This window comes from Chiloscyllium punctatum, chromosome 10 (genome assembly GCF_047496795.1).
Source record: "Chiloscyllium punctatum isolate Juve2018m chromosome 10, sChiPun1.3, whole genome shotgun sequence".
Classification (NCBI taxonomy): Eukaryota; Metazoa; Chordata; class Chondrichthyes; order Orectolobiformes; family Hemiscylliidae; genus Chiloscyllium; species Chiloscyllium punctatum.
In genome coordinates this window covers 100,741,547-100,759,340 of record NC_092748.1, presented here as the reverse complement: position 1 = coordinate 100,759,340, position 17,794 = coordinate 100,741,547, and the positions used below count along the sequence as shown (strand labels likewise).

The 17,794-nt window shown below is 49.4% G+C and overlaps 1 protein-coding gene across 1 annotated transcript in view; it reads left to right on the top strand.

Moving 5' to 3' along the window:
• The window catches only part of LOC140482405 (inhibin beta B chain-like), a 20,638-nt gene extending 2,844 nt beyond the window's left edge, over window positions 1-17,794 (top strand). Inside the window, exon 2 of the mRNA XM_072579880.1 lies at window positions 15,074-17,794. Coding sequence (XP_072435981.1) covers window positions 15,074-15,864 — 791 coding nt within the window. The 3' untranslated portion in view covers window positions 15,865-17,794. The remainder of the gene's footprint in view (window positions 1-15,073) is intronic.

The following is a 17,794-nucleotide window of genomic DNA, read 5'->3' as shown; positions in this document are numbered from 1 at the left end:
ACAGCAGGTTAGACATTATCCGAGGGGCAGGAGAATCGACGTTTAGGGCATAGGCCCTTCAGTTAGGAATGTGTGGAGGATGGGGTGGGGGGAAGGGGGTTGAAAGATAAATAGGAGCTTGGAGGTGAGGTAGCTGGGAAGGTGATGGGGGGGGGTGTGATGGTGATAGGTCAGAGGGAAGGGAGGGGAAGAAGATGGACAGGTAGGACAGTTCAAGAGGGCGGTGCTGAGTTGGAGAGTTGGATCAGGGATAAGGTGGGGGAGGGGAGATGAAGAAACTGGGTGACGTCTATGTTGATGCCCTGTGATTGGAGGGTCCCAAGGTGGAAGATGAGGCATTCTTCCTACAGGCATCGGATGGCTTGGATTTGGTGCAGGAGGAGGGCCAGGATTTGCATGTCCTTGGCGGAGTGGGAGAGGGAGTGATCAGCCACAGGGTGATGGGGTTGTTAGGTGTGTGTGTCCCAGAGATGTTCTCTGACATGTTTAAGTTGGCGTCCTGTCTCCCCAATGCAGAGGAGGCCACTTTGAGAGCAATGGATGCACCACCTCAACTCCCCCATCCACTCTGCCAAGGACATGCAAGTCCTGGGCCTCCTCCACTGTCAAATCCAAGCCTGGGAGTAGAATGTCTCATCTTCCACCTTGGGACCCTCCAAACATACAGCATCAACATCAACTTTCCCAGTTTCCTCATCTCCCCTCCCCCCACCCCATGACAGATCCAACCCTCCAACTCAGCACAGCCCTCTTGACCTAACTTACCTGTCCATCCTCCTTCCCACTTATCCACTCCACTGTCCCCTCAGACCTACCACCATCACCCCACACCTGCATCTACCTATTGCCTTCCCAGTTACCTCACCCACACCCCCAGCCTCCTATTTATGTCTTATTCCCCCCCCCCCCCACCTCCCAACATTCCTGATGAAGGACTTGTGCCCAAAACATTGATTTTCCTGTTCCTCAGATGCTGCCTGACCTGTTGTGCTTCCAGGACCACACTTTTTGACACTTTTCTATAGCAGCCTGATTAGGTAGCCCATCCCCGATGGCATGTTGTGGATGTCTCTGAATGTGACACAGTGTGATTTCCAGCCTGCAGCACCAATGTGTGAAGCTGATGAGGAGGCTTTTGAGCCATTTCTTTCATCTGTTTATTTGGAAGAGGTGTTTTCTGTTTTAATGAGAGGTGCTTGTTAACAATGTCCCCAAGGCTTAGTGGTGTGAAGTTACAGAGAGACATGTTCCGAAAGCCCCCACACCTGTTAATCCTGAGTTAGTGTGTCCCCCAGTGTTAGTCCTGAATTAGTGTGCACCTCCCCCGTGTTAAACCTGAGTTAGTGTGCCCCCTGGTGTTAATCCTGAATTAGTGTGCCCCTCCATGTTAAACCTAAGTTAGTGACCCCCGTGTTAATCCTCAGTTAGTGTGCACCCCTATCTGTGTTAATCCTGCGTTAGCGTGCCTCCCACTCTGTGTTAATCGTGAGTTTTTGTTTCCCCCCTTGTTAATCCTGAGTTAGTGTGCCCCTCTCGGTGTTAAACCTGAGTTAGTGTGGCCCCCTCTCTGTGTTACGCCTGAGTTAGTGTGGCCCTTTCTGCGTTAAACCTGAGTTAGATTACTTAATTTACAGTGTGGAAACAGGTCCTTCGGCCCAACAAGTCCACACCAACCCACTGAAGCGCAACCCACCCAGACCCATTCCCCTACATTTACTCCTTCACCTAACACTACGGGCAATTTAGCATGGCCAATGGATTGTGGGAGGAAACCGGAGCACCCGGAGGAAACCCACACAGACATAGGGAGATTGTGCAAACTACACACAGAGATTCGCCTGAGGTGGGAATTGAACCCGGTTCTCTGGCGCTGTGAGGCAGCAGTGCTATCCACTGTGCCACCCTAAAGTTAGTATGCCTCCTCCCTGTATTAAACCTGAGTTAGTGTGCCCCCCTCTCTGTGTTAAACCTGAGTTAGTGTACCTCCCTTTCTGTGTTGGACCTGAGTTAGTGTATCCCCCTCTCTGTGTTAATCTTGAGTTAGTGTGGCTCCTTCTCTGTGTTAAATCTGAGTTAGTGTAGCCCCTTCTCTGTGTTAAACCTGAGTTAGTGTGGCCCCCCTCTCCATGTTAGACCTGTGTTAGTGTGCCCCCCTCTGTGTTAGACCTGTGTTAGTGTGCCCCCCTCTCCGTGTTAGACCTGTGTTAGTGTGCCCCCCTCTCCATGTTAGACCTGTGTTAGTGTGCCCCCCGCTCTGTGTTAGACCTGTGTTAGTGTACCCCAGTGTCCTTGTTAATCCTGAGTTAGTGTGCACCTTCCCATGTTAGACCTGAGTTAGTGTGTGCCCCCCTGTGTTAAACCTGTGTTAGTGTGACCCCTCCTCCATGTTAAACCTGTTAGTGTGCCCCCCTCTCTGTGTTAAACCTGAGTTAGTATGTCCCTACTCCCTGTAAAACCTGAGTTAGTGTGCCCCCTCACTATGTTAAACCTGAGTCAGTGTGCCACCTTCCCTGTGTTAAACCTGAGTTAGTGCATCCCCTCTGGAATAACTCCACAGAGGGTGGTTTACCCCATCACCAAATCACCCTTTATTTCCACATGCATAGCAGTTGACACAGGTCCGACTTCCTCTCAGCCAGCTCTCAGAGTGAATAGGATGTCCAACACTCCTGTTTATATCTGTCAGCCAGCGCTCCCTGTTTGGATCAGTTTAACTTCCCCAATCAGAAAACTCATATTCAATAAAGTCCACCTGGTTGACCTCATTACAATCACTACACTTCTCCCACTGTAAGTGCTGCTGCATCTCCTGGGGCATTTTTGTACCAGGTTCGGCTCTTTTGACTCGGCCTTGGATACAGGCAGTGTTTGCAAGATTGCAGCCTCCCTCTTGTGCCTGGAGCATCTCGCAAAAAATTCATCCTCTTCTTCAGGTGGAAAAAGTATTGAGGCTCTAACATCCGATGTGTTTATCTCAGTCTCCAAGCTTTCTTTGACGCAAGACAGGGGGGGAAGCAGCCATGGAGTTTGACAGCCTTCTGGCTGTTCTGTGGGACTGAGTAAGATTTGCTCGTGCCCTGGTTGTGAATTTGCAGCTTTCATGTGGTCCTCATGCTTGTTCAATCCCGCCTTACCTACCTGAATTTTGTACATCATAGGACCTGACCGCAAGTCAACTATGCCTCTTAGTTATGCAGGGTCATTTCTGTGGTTTTGGCACTAAATTTATGTCTCCTGAGATAAACTGCCTCTCTTGTGTAGAGGAGTCTTGTGCCCAGCATTCCTGATGCCATTTCAATGCCCTTCACCTGCCCAGGTCTGGGAGGTCAGATTTAACCTGGAGACTTCAACCCATTAGCAACTCTGCTGGAGCGATCCCTGGAGCTGCATGAGGGGTGGTCCGAAAATTAAATCGGAACCGGAACAGTTGTTGTCTAGTGTAGCTGCAGGCTGTTTCTTTAAGCTTGCCTTCAACGTTTGGGCTGCGCTCTCCACCAGACCATTGTACGATTGATGGTTGGAGCTGTCCTTATTCTGAATTCAACTTTAAGAAATATTTGAATTCCCTGCTGGTAAACGATGGCCCCTAGTCTGCAGGTTGCTGCATTTTGGTAAGGCAAATCAGGGAAGGATTTATACACTTAATGATAAGGTCGTGGGATGTGTTGCTGAAAAAGAGACCTTGGGATGCAGGTTCATAGTTCCTTGAAAGTGGAATCACAGGTGGACAGGGTAGTGAAGAAGATGTTTGGTACCCGTGTCTTTGTTAGTCAGCAGGAATTGGGAGGTCATGTTGCAGCTGTACAGGACATTCGTTAGGCCACTTTTGGAATACTGCATTCATTTCAGGTCTCCCTGTTATAGGAATGATGGTGTGAAATTTGAAATGCTTAGAAAAGATTTCCAAGGATAATGCCAGAGTTGGAGGGTTTGAGCTATGGGGAGGTGGCCGAATAGGCTGAGGCTGTTTTCTCTGGAGTGTCAGACACTGAGAAGTGACTTATATGAGGTTTATAAATTCATGAGGGTCATGGATAGGATGAATAGTGAATAGCCAAGGTCTTTTCCCCATGGTAAGGGAGTCCAAAACTAGAGGACATAGATTTAAGGCAAGAGGGGAAGGATTTAAAAGGGACCTAAGTGGCAACATTTTCACACAGAGTGTGGTGCTTGGATGGAATGAGCTTCCAGAGGAAGTGGAGGTGCTGGAGGCTGGTACAATTACAACAGTTAAAAAAGCATTGGAATGGGTACATGAATAGAAAGGGTTTAGAGGGATATGGGCCAAATGCTAGTAAATTGGGGTAGATTAATTAGAATATCTGGTGAGCATGGATGAGATGGACTGTTCCCGTGCTGTACATCTCCATGACTCTATAATACTTCTGGGAGCCCATGTATCGCAAAAGATGCTTGCAGCTTTTCTATTGTCATCCCCTATTTAATGAATGAACTCAATGCATGCCCAACCATTTTGACTGGGTATCCACAATGACGAAGAATGTTGAGTGCGTAAAAGGGCTGGCATAGTTGATGTGTAACCAAGTCCAGGATGTACCCAATCATTTCCACGAATGGGAGGGGTGGGGGGGGGGAGCTGCTGGTGGTAATTTTTGTCATTGTTGGCGCTCTGCACATTGCCCCACAAGCATGGCTATGTCCAATCCTGGTCACCAGAGATAACGTATCACCATCTTCATTTTGGAAACCCATGGATGACTCTAGGTGGAGTTAAGTAGGCAAAAGTGTGGACTGCAGATGTTGGAGATCAGAGTCTAGATTAGAGTGGTGCTGGAAAAGCACAGCAAGGTCTGGCAGTATCTGAGGAGCAGGAAAATCGACGTTTTGGGCAGGAGCCTCCTGATGAAGGGCTTTTGCCCGAAACATCGATTTTCCTGCTCCTCGGATGCTGCCTAATCTGCTGTGCTTTTCCAGCACCACTCTAAGAGTCTAGTGGAGTTAAGTCAGCATTTGATGGCGGTCTTTGCTTGGGACAATCACTCTTGCTCCCTGTAATAAAATATCGTCCTCCATGGTGATCTGGACTCTCCAGGTCCAAAAATGTTTCAGTTCTGGTTGTTTCCCCCATCATCACCAGCTGTTTTAGTTTTGCCGGGACCAGATCTTTTTGTGTCCACAGTTTCATGTTGTCAGCAGTGACAGGAAGGGTGTTCATAAAGTTTAAAAGCAGAATGGACTCTTCCCAGTGTCGGCATCACTGGTGGTGTATCTGCCAGCAGGAGGCAGCTCAAGACATCCTCATTTGCTACTTAGCCTCCTGGACAATGTTCCAACTTGCAATTGTAAGCACTTAGAATGAGAGCCCACTGTTGAACTTGACCTGAAACTATGGGTTACATGATCTTGTCCTCTCTGAGCAGCCCTAGCAGGGGTTTGTGGTCTGTTACTATTACAAATTTACATCTATATAGGTATTGGTGGAACTTTTCCACACCAAAGACTACCGCCAAACCTTCCTTCTCTACCTGGGTATATTTGCGCTGTGCATCAGCCAAAGGCCAGGAAGCATAAGCTATTGGTCATTCCTGCCCATTGGGCCATCTGTGAGCCAACTCTATCCCGATACCTTACAGGGAGACATCGCATGTCAGCACCAGATCTTGCACGGGATCATAGTGTTTCAACACCTTAGATGATGAAAGATGTTTCATTACTGCCCTAAAGGCTATGCCTTGACTTTGAGACAATTTCCAAGGCTGACCCTTTTTCAATAGCAGATGGAAGGGTTCCAGGATAAAGGCCAGGTTACTTATGAACTTTCTGCAATAATTCACCAATCCAAAGAAAATCCTAAGCTCCAGTTCAGACATGAGAGCCAGAGCACTTTGATCACCCTCACTTTATCTTCCAATAAGTGTAAACTGGTCTTGTCGAATCTGTAGCCCAAGTAGGTCACTGGGGATGCCTGGAACACACACTTTTCCCTTCTAAGGCAAAGATCTGCCTTCAGGAAAAATCTAAGGACTATGTCCAAGTTCTCTAAGTGCTCTTTATTGGTCTTCCCTGTTATTTGCACACCAACCAGGTAAATGATGACCTGGGGTTGATCGTATAAAATGTTTGCTGAAAAATCGCAGGCTCATGATGTCCCAAAAGGCAGCCTCATATATTGTTACAAATCCTTATGGGTATTATTTGAAGCATACTTCTGGGAATTCTCATCAAGTGCATGTCCAGCTTCATAAAGGACAGCTCCCCATCCCCCACCCTCGCCAGCTTTGTGTATAAATTCTCTATGCAAGGGATTGGGTATTTTTCCAGCTGCAAGAAGTGGTTTACTGTTCATTTGAAATCCCCACAAATGCGAACTGATCCGTCAGACTTCACAATTGGGTACAGCAGGTACTGCCCATTCCTCAAACTGGGCTGGTTTGATGATTCATTCGCTTTCCAGCCTCCTGATTTCTGCCTCTGCTTTTGCACAATCGGCAAATGGGACTGAGCAGCCTTGCAGAAGCATGGAATTGCTTCCTGGTCAACATGTAAAGTGGCCTTGGCTCCTTTGAAAGTTCCCAGACCTTCTTGAAAAACCTCCTGATATTTAATTAGTACTTCACTCAGGCACCCAGTTTCTAATCAAAGGATGTTGAGCCAATTAAGGTGAATCTTTCTCAACCAATTTCACCCCATCAGGCTTGAGCTCGAGCCTTTTACTACAATCAGTGGTAAATGAATCAGTGCTGCTTCTCATGAAACAGGAGCCTTAATCAGTAGGGCTTTCCTGGTATAGGTTCTCAGTTTAGCTGAGTTCTGACACAAACCTAAGGGTTGGGAGTCCAAAGCTAATTTATTGAAGATTGATTCTGCAATGACTGATTTAGCTTGTTGGTATCAACCTACATTAAAATCAAGTGACTATTTAATTAGACAGTTATTTTGATTGGTTCTGATTTGGGTGTTGCTGAGCAATTTAACTGACCCAAATCAACTGTAGCTGGGCTCTCCTGGTTATTGGCCTATGAGTTTGCTTGCTCAACTCAGGCCTAGTGGGATTCTTTTCCGACTTGGAGTCTGTATACCAGCAGCAAGTACAATGGCTTGCTGGCTGGACACTGAAAATGTTAACCGTTCGGCCAAGGCTTGGCTTCGTTTTGGAGTTGAGTGGTGGGCTGATCTAGAGTCTGTCTGTTCAGGATATGTCATGTGAGACTAAGCACTTGCTTTAGCCTAAGTAGTAATCCCCAAGCTTACTTGGCTTGGCGAGGGTGTCCACTTCCATCGGCATACCCTCTAACTCATATTTTCTCCTTGCTAAATTTTTAATGATAAGGCCTTTTGTAGTGCGTGTTTGAAATCCAGTTGATTCAGGTAGTAGGCATTCTGCATGGTCATGTCATTAAATCCACATACCAAATGGTCTCAGCACCTCAAGGTTTAAACCAAAGTCACATGCCTCCACCAGTCATCTTGACATTGTCAAAAATCCCAACACAAACTCCCCTGGTTCTCAAACTGCCAAGTAAACCGTGGGGTCAGCTACACATTTACTATGGGGTAAAAAACAATAACTGCAGATGCTGGAAACCAAATTCTGGATTAGTGGTGCTGGAAGAGCACAGCAGTTCAGGCAGCATCCAACGAGCAGCGAAATCGACAGGGATAGCTCCGGTTGCTAATGAAGAGAAGAACCCACACCAGCTTAAATTCCCCTTTATTCCTGATGAAGGGCTTTTGCCCGAAACGTCGATTTCACTGCTCGTTGGATGCTGCCTGAACTGCTGTGCTCTTCCAGCACCACTAATCCAGAATATACATTTACTATGCTGGTTGCACCACAGATTCAAGATTTTAGTCATTGTGGATGCCCACTCAAGGTGGCTAGACATGCATTGACTTCATTTGTCAAACAGAAGGACGATGATAGAAATGCTGCAAACAACTTTTGCAACAACATACTCCCAGAAGTGTTAGTCACAGATCACAGGCCATCATTTACCAGCAGGGAATTCAAAAGTCAAATGGCATTCAACATTTCGGGGTAATTCCATATTATCCATGGTCTGGTGGCAAGCAGTCCAAACTTTGATGGCAGGCTTAAACAACTTGCAGCTCACTTGATACCAAATTGTCCTGGTTCTTATTTGATTTTCAGACCACCTCTCATATAACTACAGGGATAGCTCCAGTTGCTAATGGAGAGAAGAACCCACACCAGCTTAAATCTGATCTTCCAGGGTGTGTATGTGTGTGGATGGAGGGTGGGTACTGCATCAGGAACTCCAAAACAGACACAAGATCCTCAAAATAAGAGAGGCAGTTTAGTTCAGGGTGTATTTCTTTCCTCTCATCACCACTGAAATAACTCCACAGACGCCAGTATCCTGTCACCAAGTCACCTTTTATTTTCACGTGAAAAGTAGTTCACACTGATCTAGCTTCCTGAGCTAACTGTCAGAGTGAACAGGACTTCTGACCCTCCTGTTTATTATCCAGCGTTGACTCAGTCCCCTGAAGTGAGGAGATTCTGAATCCTGTTTTTTTTGTCTTGGTATCTTGTTGCTACACAGTAGTGTTGCTTACTTTTCCCCACAGCTCCTATGTTATGTACGCTAATTGCAGGGGCTCCATGAAGACAGCATCATGCAAATAATTTTATTCAATATTTCCACCACCAGGAAAAACAGTTGTCTCCAGGGAACCAGCAATGCTTACTTGAAAAACGTGAAGGGTAGAGTAGTGATTAAGTCAAAATAGAATTGGGACAGTGGGGGGGCAAAATGAAGCACACCACCCTCCCGTGGTTCGCATCTCTCCTTAAAGGTGTCAAAAGCGTTGGTGGATGCCACATGCTCCCTCTCACCCACTTTTATATATCTGTCAGCCAGGGTTCCCAGATGGACCAGATTAGCAGCCCCAATTAGGGAATTAATATTCAATGAGAACCAAAAAACAGAAGTTGCTGGAAAAGCTCAGTAGGTCTGGCATCATCTGTGAAGAGAAATCAAAGTTAACGTTTCAGGTCTGGTAATCCTCAGAGGCCTGTAAGGTCCACCTGCCTGACCCTGTGACAATCATGACATCCCCGCCTGAGTTAAACCTGAGATAGTGCACCCACCTCTGCGTTAGACCTGAGTTAGTATGCCTCCCTCAGTGTTTGACCTGAGTTAGTGTGCTCCCCCCCATGTTAAACCTAACTCTCCATGTTAAAGCTGAGTTAGTGTGCCTTCCTCTGTGTTAAACCTAAGTTAGCATTCGCCCGTGTTAAACCTGAGTTAGTGTGCCCCTTCTCTGTTCAGCCCGAGTAGGTGTGTGCCCCCTCTGCGTTTGACCCGAGTTAGTGAGACCCCCATCCATGTTAAAGCTGACCCGAGTTAGTCTGCCCCCTTCTGTGGGTTAGATCTGAGTTAATGTGCACCCCTACTGCATTAAACCTGAGATAGTGTGCACCCCTCTCTGTTCAACCCAAGTTAGTGTGCACCCCCTCTGCATTAAACCCAAGTTAGTCTGCTCCCCTTCTCCGTGTTAAACCTGAGTTAATGTGCACACTGTCTCCATTAAACCAGTTGGTGTCCACCCCTCTCTGTTAAACCAGAGTTAGTGCGGCCCCTCTCGGTGTTAAACCCGAGTTAGTTTGGCCCCCTCTCGGTGTTAAACCTGAGTTAGTGCGGCCCCTCTCGGTGTTAAACCTGAGTTAGTGTGGCCCCCTCTCGGTGTTAAACCTGAGTTAGTGTGGCCCCCTCTCGGTGTTAAACCTGAGTTAGTGCGGCCCCTCTCGGTGTTAAACCTGAGTTAGTGTGGCCCCCCCCTCGGTGTTAAACCTGAGTTAGTGTAGCCCCCCCCTCTCGGTGTTAAACCTGAGTTAGTGTGGCCCCCCACTCAATGTTAAACCTGAGTTAGTGTAGCCCCCCCTCGGTGTTAAACCTGAGTTAGTGTAGCCCCCTCTCGGTGTTAAACCTGAGTTAGTGCGGCCCCTCTCGGTGTTAAACCTGAGTTAGTGTGGCCCCCCCCTCGGTGTTAAACCTGAGTTAGTGTAGCCCCCTCTCGGTGTTAAACCTGAGTTAGTGTAGCTCCCTCTCGGTGTTAAACCTGAGTTAGTGTAGCCCCCCCTCTCGGTGTTAAACCTGAGTTAGTGTGGCCCCCCCTCTCGGTGTTAAACCTGAGTTAGTGTGGCCCCCCCCTCGTGTGTTAAACCTGAGTTAGTGTGGCCCCCCCCTCGGTGTTAAACCTGAGTTAGTGTGGCCCCCCCTCTCGGTGTTAAACCTGAGTTAGTGTGGCCCCCCCTCTCGGTGTTAAACCTGAGTTAGTGTGGCCCCCCCTCTCGGTGTTAAACCTGAGTTAGTGTAGCTCCCTCTCGGTGTTAAACCTGAGTTAGTTTGGCCCCCTCTCGGTGTTAAACCTGAGTTAGTGTGGCCCCCCCTCTCGGTGTTAAACCTGAGTTAGTGTGGCCCCCCCCCTCAATGTTAAACCTGAGTTAGTGCGGCCCCCTCTCGGTGTTAAACCTGAGTTAGTGTGGCCCCCCCTCTCGGTGTTAAACCTGAGTTAGTGTGGCCCCCCTCTCGGTGTTAAACCTGAGTTAGTGTAGCCCCCCCCTCGGTGTTAAACCTGAGTTAGTGTGGCCCCCTCTCGGTGTTAAACCTGAGTTAGTGTGGCCCCCCCTCTCGGTGTTAAACCTAAGTTAGTGTAGCCCCCCCTCTCGGTGTTAAACCTGAGTTAGTGTAGCCCCCCCCTCAATGTTAAACCTGAGTTAGTGTGGCCCCCCCTCTCGGTGTTAAACCTGAGTTAGTGTGGCCCCCCCTCTCGGTGTTAAACCTGAGTTAGTGTGGCCCCCCCTCTCGGTGTTAAACCTGAGTTAGTGTGGCCCCCCCCTCAATGTTAAACCTGAGTTAGTGTGGCCCCCCCTCTCTGTGTTAAACCTGAGTTAGTGTGGCCCCCCCTCTCTGTGTTAAACCTGAGTTAGTGTGGCCCCCCTCTCGGTGTTAAACCTGAGTTAGTGTAGCCCCCCCCTCGATGTTAAACCTGAGTTAGTGTGGCCCCCCCCTCTCGGTGTTAAACCTGAGTTAGTGTGGCCCCCCCTCTCGGTGTTAAACCTGAGTTAGTGTGGCCCCCTCTCGGTGTTAAACCTGAGTTAGTGTAGCTCCCTCTCGGTGTTAAACCTGAGTTAGTGTGGCCCCCCCTCTCGGTGTTAAACCTGAGTTAGTGTGGCCCCCCCCTCAATGTTAAACCTGAGTTAGTGTGGCCCCCCCTCTCGGTGTTAAACCTGAGTTAGTGTGGCCCCCCCTCTCAGTGTTAAACCTGAGTTAGTGTGGCCCCCCCTCTCGGTGTTAAACCTGAGTTAGTGTGGCCCCCCCTCTCAGTGTTAAACCTGAGTTAGTGTGGCCCCCCCTCTCGGTGTTAAACCTGAGTTAGTGTGGCCCCCCCTCTCGGTGTTAAACCTGAGTTAGTGTGGCCCCCCCTCTCAGTGTTAAACCTGAGTTAGTGTGGCCCCCCCTCTCAGTGTTAAACCTGAGTTAGTGTGGCCCCCCCTCTCGGTGTTAAACCTGAGTTAGTGTGGCCCCCCCCTCAATGTTAAACCTGAGTTAGTGTAGCCCCCCCCTCGGTGTTAAACCTGAGTTAGTGTGGCCCCCCCCTCAATGTTAAACCTGAGTTAGTGTAGCCCCCCCTCTCGGTGTTAAACCTGAGTTAGTGTGGCCCCCCCTCGATGTTAAACCTGAGTTAGTGTGGCCCCCCCCCTCAGTGTTAAACCTGAGTTAGTGTGGCCCCCCCTCGGTGTTAAACCTGAGTTAGTGTGGCCCCCTCTCGGTGTTAAACCTGAGTTAGTGTGGCCCCCCCTCGATGTTAAACCTGAGTTAGTGTGGCCCCCCCTCTCGGTGTTAAACCTGAGTTAGTGTGGCCCCCCTCTCAGTGTTAAACCTGAGTTAGTGTGGCCCCCCTCTCGGTGTTAAACCTGAGTTAGTGTGGCCCCCCCCCTCAATGTTAAACCTGAGTTAGTGTGGCCCCCCCTCTCGGTGTTAAACCTGAGTTAGTGTGGCCCCCTCTCGGTGTTAAACCTGAGTTAGTGTGGCCCCCCCTCGGTGTTAAACCTGAGTTAGTGTAGCCCCCCCCTCTCGATGTTAAACCTGAGTTAGTGTGGCCCCCCTCTCGGTGTTAAACCTGAGTTAGTGAGGCCCCCTCTCGGTGTTAAACCTGAGTTAGTGTGGCCCCCCCTCGGTGTTAAACCTGAGTTAGTGTAGCCCCCCCCTCTCGATGTTAAACCTGAGTTAGTGTAGCCCCCTCTCGGTGTTAAACCTGAGTTAGTGTGGCCCCCCCTCTCGGTGTTAAACCTGAGTTAGTGAGGCCCCCCCTCGGTGTTAAACCTGAGTTAGTGTGGCCCCCCCTCGATGTTAAACCTGAGTTAGTGTGGCCCCCCCTCTCGGTGTTAAACCTGAGTTAGTGTGGCCCCCTCTCGGTGTTAAACCTGAGTTAGTGTGGCCCCCCCCTCAATGTTAAACCTGAGTTAGTGTGGCCCCCCTCTCGGTGTTAAACCTGAGTTAGTGTGGCCCCCCCTCGATGTTAAACCTGAGTTAGTGTGGCCCCCCCTCTCGGTGTTAAACCTGAGTTAGTGTGGCCCCCCCTCTCAGTGTTAAACCTGAGTTAGTGTGGACCCCTCTCGATGTTAAACCTGAGTTAGTGTGGCCCCCTCTCGGTGTTAAACCTGAGTTAGTGTGGACCCCTCTCGATGTTAAACCTGAGTTAGTGTGGCCCCCCCTCGATGTTAAACCTGAGTTAGTGTGGACCCCTCTCGATGTTAAACCTGAGTTAGTGTGGCCCCCCCCTCAATGTTAAACCTGAGTTAGTGTGGACCCCTCTCGATGTTAAACCTGAGTTAGTGTGGCCCCCCCTCTCAGTGTTAAACCTGAGTTAGTGTGGACCCCTCTCGATGTTAAACCTGAGTTAGTGTGGCCCCCCCTCGATGTTAAACGTGAGTTAGTGTGGCCCCCCCTCTCGGTGTTAAACCTGAGTTAGTGTGGCCCCCTCTCGATGTTAAACCTGAGTTAGTGTAGCCCCCCCTCTCGGTGTTAAACCTGAGTTAGTGTGGCCCCCCCTCTCAGTGTTAAACCTGAGTTAGTGTGGACCCCTCTCGATGTTAAACCTGAGTTAGTGTAGCCCCCCCTCTCGGTGTTAAACCTGAGTTAGTGTGGCCCCCCCTCTCGGTGTTAAACCTGAGTTAGTGCGGCCCCTCTCGGTGTTAAACCTGAGTTAGTGTAGCCCCCCCCTCGGTGTTAAACCTGAGTTAGTGTGGCCCCCCTCTCGGTGTTAAACCTGAGTTAGTGTAGCTCCCTCTCGGTGTTAAACCTGAGTTAGTGAGGCCCCCTCTCGGTGTTAAACCTGAGTTAGTGTGGCCCCCCCTCTCGGTGTTAAACCTGAGTTAGTGCGGCCCCTCTCGGTGTTAAACCTGAGTTAGTGTAGCCCCCCCCTCGGTGTTAAACCTGAGTTAGTGTGGCCCCCCTCTCGGTGTTAAACCTGAGTTAGTGTAGCTCCCTCTCGGTGTTAAACCTGAGTTAGTGTGGCCCCCCCCCTCAATGTTAAACCTGAGTTAGTGTGGCCCCCCCTCTCGGTGTTAAACCTGAGTTAGTGTGGCCCCCCCTCTCGGTGTTAAACCTGAGTTAGTGTGGCCCCCCCCCTCAATGTTAAACCTGAGTTAGTGTGGCCCCCCCTCGATGTTAAACCTGAGTTAGTGTGGCCCCCTCTCGGTGTTAAACCTGAGTTAGTGTGGCCCCCCCTCTCGGTGTTAAACCTGAGTTAGTGTGGCCCCCCCTCTCGGTGTTAAACCTGAGTTAGTGTGGCCCCCCCCTCAATGTTAAACCTGAGTTAGTGTAGCCCCCCCTCTCGGTGTTAAACCTGAGTTAGTGTGGCCCCCCCTCTCGGTGTTAAACCTGAGTTAGTGTGGCCCCCCCTCAATGTTAAACCTGAGTTAGTGTGGCCCCCCCTCTCGGTGTTAAACCTGAGTTAGTGTGGCCCCCCCTCTCGGTGTTAAACCTGAGTTAGTGTGGCCCCCCCCTCAATGTTAAACCTGAGTTAGTGTGGCCCCCCCTCTCGGTGTTAAACCTGAGTTAGTGTAGCCCCCTCTCGGTGTTAAACCTGAGTTAGTGTGGCCCCCCCTCTCGGTGTTAAACCTGAGTTCGTGTGGCCCCCTCTCGGTGTTAAACCTGAGTTAGTGTAGCCCCCTCTCGGTGTTAAACCTGAGTTAGTGTGGCCCCCCCTCTCGGTGTTAAACCTGAGTTAGTGTAGCCCCCCCTCTCGGTGTTAAACCAGAGTTAGTGTGGCCCCCTCTCTCAGTGTTAAACCTGAGTTAGTGTAGCCCCCTCTCGATGTTAAACCTGAGTTAGTGTGGCCCCCCCCTCAATGTTAAACCTGAGTTAGTGTAGCCCCCCCTCTCGGTGTTAAACCTGAGTTAGTGTAGCCCCCCCCTCTCGGTGTTAAACCTGAGTTAGTGTAGCCCCCCCCTCAATGTTAAACCTGAGTTAGTGTGGCCCCCTCTCGGTGTTAAACCTGAGTTAGTGTAGCCCCCCCCTCAATGTTAAACCTGAGTTAGTGTGGCCCCCCCTCTCGGTGTTAAACCTGAGTTAGTGTGGCCCCCCCCTCAATGTTAAACCTGTGTTAGTGTAGCCCCCCCCTCAATGTTAAACCTGAGTTAGTGTGGCCCCCCCCTCAATGTTAAACCTGAGTTAGTGTGGCCCCCCCCTCAATGTTAAACCTGAGTTAGTTAGTGTGGCCCCCGCTCGGTGTTAAACCTGAGTTAGTGCGGCCCCTCTCGGTGTTAAACCTGAGTTAGTGTGGCCCCCCTCTCGATGTTAAACCTGAGTTAGTGTGGCCCCCCCTCGGTGTTAAACCTGAGTTAGTGTGGCCCCCCCTCTCTGTGTTAAACCTGAGTTAGTGTGGCCCCCTCTCGGTGTTACACCTGAGTTAGTGTAGCCCCCTCTCGGTGTTAAACCTGAGTTAGTGTAGCCCCCTCTCGGTGTTAAACCTGAGTTAGTGTCAGTGTAAACTTAAGACACAGAGGATGATGGTGAATGTATTTCTGACTCCAGGCCTAATAACTGTTTACTTATTCTCTCTGTCCATGTCCATGCAGACGAACCGGAATCCTCCAAAGCGCGCCTGTACTTTCTGCTTTCCAACGAGGGTAACCAAAACCTGCTGGTGCAGCAGGCCAGCTTGTGGCTGTACCTGAAGCTGCTGCCGCCGCCCTCCTCCTCCTCCTCCAAGGGAGGCCGGCGCCAAGTGACGGTGAAGGTGTCCCTGCGGGGCTCGGGCGCTGGGGCGTCGACCCGCTGGTCGTCGGTGGAGAAGCGGCTAGAGCTGAAGCGGAGCAGCTGGCACACCTTCCCGGTGACCGAGGCGGTGAGGGCACAGTGGGAGCGGGGCCTGAGGCGCCACGAGCTGGAGGTCGAGTGCTCGGCCTGCGGGGCAGTGGCCGCGTCACCGGTGCTGGTGGAGCGCGCGGATGAGGCGCACCGGCCGTTCCTGGTGGTGCGGGCGCGCGCTCCGGACGCCAAGCACCGGATCCGGAAGCGGGGCCTGGAGTGTGACGGCCGCACGAGCCTGTGCTGCCGCCAGCAGTTCTACATCGACTTCCGGCTGATCGGCTGGAGCGACTGGATCATCGCGCCTGCTGGTTACTATGGCAACTACTGCGAGGGGAGCTGCCCAGCCTACATGGCGGGCGCTCCGGGCTCGGCGTCGTCGTTCCACACCGCCGTGGTCAACCAGTACCGCATGAGGGGCATGAGCCCCGGCTCCATGAACTCCTGCTGTATCCCCACCAAACTCAGCACCATGTCCATGCTCTACTTTGACGATGAGTACAACATCGTGAAGAGGGACGTGGCCAACATGATCGTGGAGGAGTGCGGTTGTGCATGAGGGTGTTTCAGCAGTCAACCCCCTCCAACCCATTTTATTTTGTTTTTTTTGGTCAACAAACACTTTTTTTTCCCCGTCGAGTGGTTATCCTCCACGCTTGTATTTCTCCAACCCCTCCCTTCTCTCCTTCCTCCAGTCGTTGACTTTTCGAGGGTCAAATTTGGTCCATTTGGAGCAGGCTCAGCGACAGGCCAGCGTCTGACTTGGAACCATCTCGGGAGCAAAGGTTGGACACAGTTCAAAACGCAGTGATGTCGCTTCTCTCCAAGTGCATTAAAGACAATGGAAGCACTCAAATCCCTTTGAAGCACTGTAAAACTTTTTTTTAAAACAAAGCACATCAGCAATGTATTTAAATGGTACCAGAGTCACCTTTTTTAAAAAAGGTTTTTTTTAAGTGTGTGGGGGAAAGGATTGTTACTTTGCAACTTCGACCAGAAGTTGAAACACAATTATTTATGCCGCCAAGACTTTTGTTTTATGCTGTAGAGAGCTGGTGTGGAAATGGTCGGAGCTGAAGGAAGCCAGCCTTGTGTTTTTGTTTTGCTTTCTCTCCCTCTGTAGAGTTTACACACGCACTTCTGTTTGAACCGTGGACGCACAGAAGTGGAAAATAAAAGAGAAAAGCATGTCGATCTAACCGCTGAGAAACTTTTGAGAGACTGACCGTTACTCGCCAGTGAACAAACTACCCCTCTTGGCCGCCCCACAGAAAGTAACTTCTGGTCAGCAATGCAGGCAGCTCAGAACACTGGGGTCTCTGTTTTCTGTTCAGTCAACCTGGCTGTGTCTCGGACATGGATAGGGGCGGTCTGAATGACGACTTGGCGAAGATTTCACGCGTTTCAACCAACTTCCAAATAACGAATCGACTCATTTTAATACAATTATCCATCATCTGTGGAATGCAACACGTTTAGCCCCGCCCTTCCCGAGTTTGTGTTTTCTCTTTTCCTACGATGTGTTTTAATCGTATCTTCCATCCCCTTCTAGCCTTCTTTCTTTCACCAACTGTTTTCAGATGACGAATGAATTCACAGTGGGCCAAATGGGCGATTGTATTAAAAAGAGGTCCTTCAGCGATAGCACGGTCCAGGAACACTCCACAATGAATGAATGCAATGTGCATTATTGATCATATCTTGCGTGAAGACGCTGGAGCTGCATAGCACTTACAAAGTACCGAACGCACATTAAGCACTTGTTCTGAACGCCTTGACGATAAACAAAAATGGTACTTAAAACAGTGCACTTGTCATGAATTACCCAACTCCGTTTTTTTTAATAAGTGCCGGTTGGGAGCTATGCAATGGAAGCGATTGGCAGTAAACAGGTGAATTTGTCGGATTTAAAATCTTTCCAATTACTTGAAGCTAAATCTTTCGCTTCCGGTATACGGCGAATGATTGTTTTATAATAGTTCTGTTCGCGTTTTCTATTTGCACTGAGAAGTTGCGTTGATTAGTTTTTAAAAAAAACTGCCATTTTTAAAAAAAAGTGAAAATATTATTTTTATAGAAAGAAGAAGAATTCTGGGGGGAGGGGTAATCGAAATGTATTATAATATCAATGGATTAAATAACGGAACCAAAGAGGTCAAGTATTTAGTATTCTGTAAATGTCATTGGGCGGCAAGGCCGTTGAGAAGTTTAGTGTTAAGTGTGGCTGATTAGCAAGGAAGATGAATATTTTGTCAGCTTCATGTTACTTCAATGTCCCAATAACCCGTGTAATTTAATCACAAGCTAGCACATTCGTATATCCATAGTACCAACCTGTCCCATTCTGGCTGCATCATACCGTTATTGTTAAATGTGTGGTCATTTCAAACTGGTTCAGATTCATCTCCATTTACAAGCTAACAGCTGGACTATTTGACATTTCTGTACAGTTTGGCTACAATAAAAAAAAAGAAGCAAGGCTACATGGA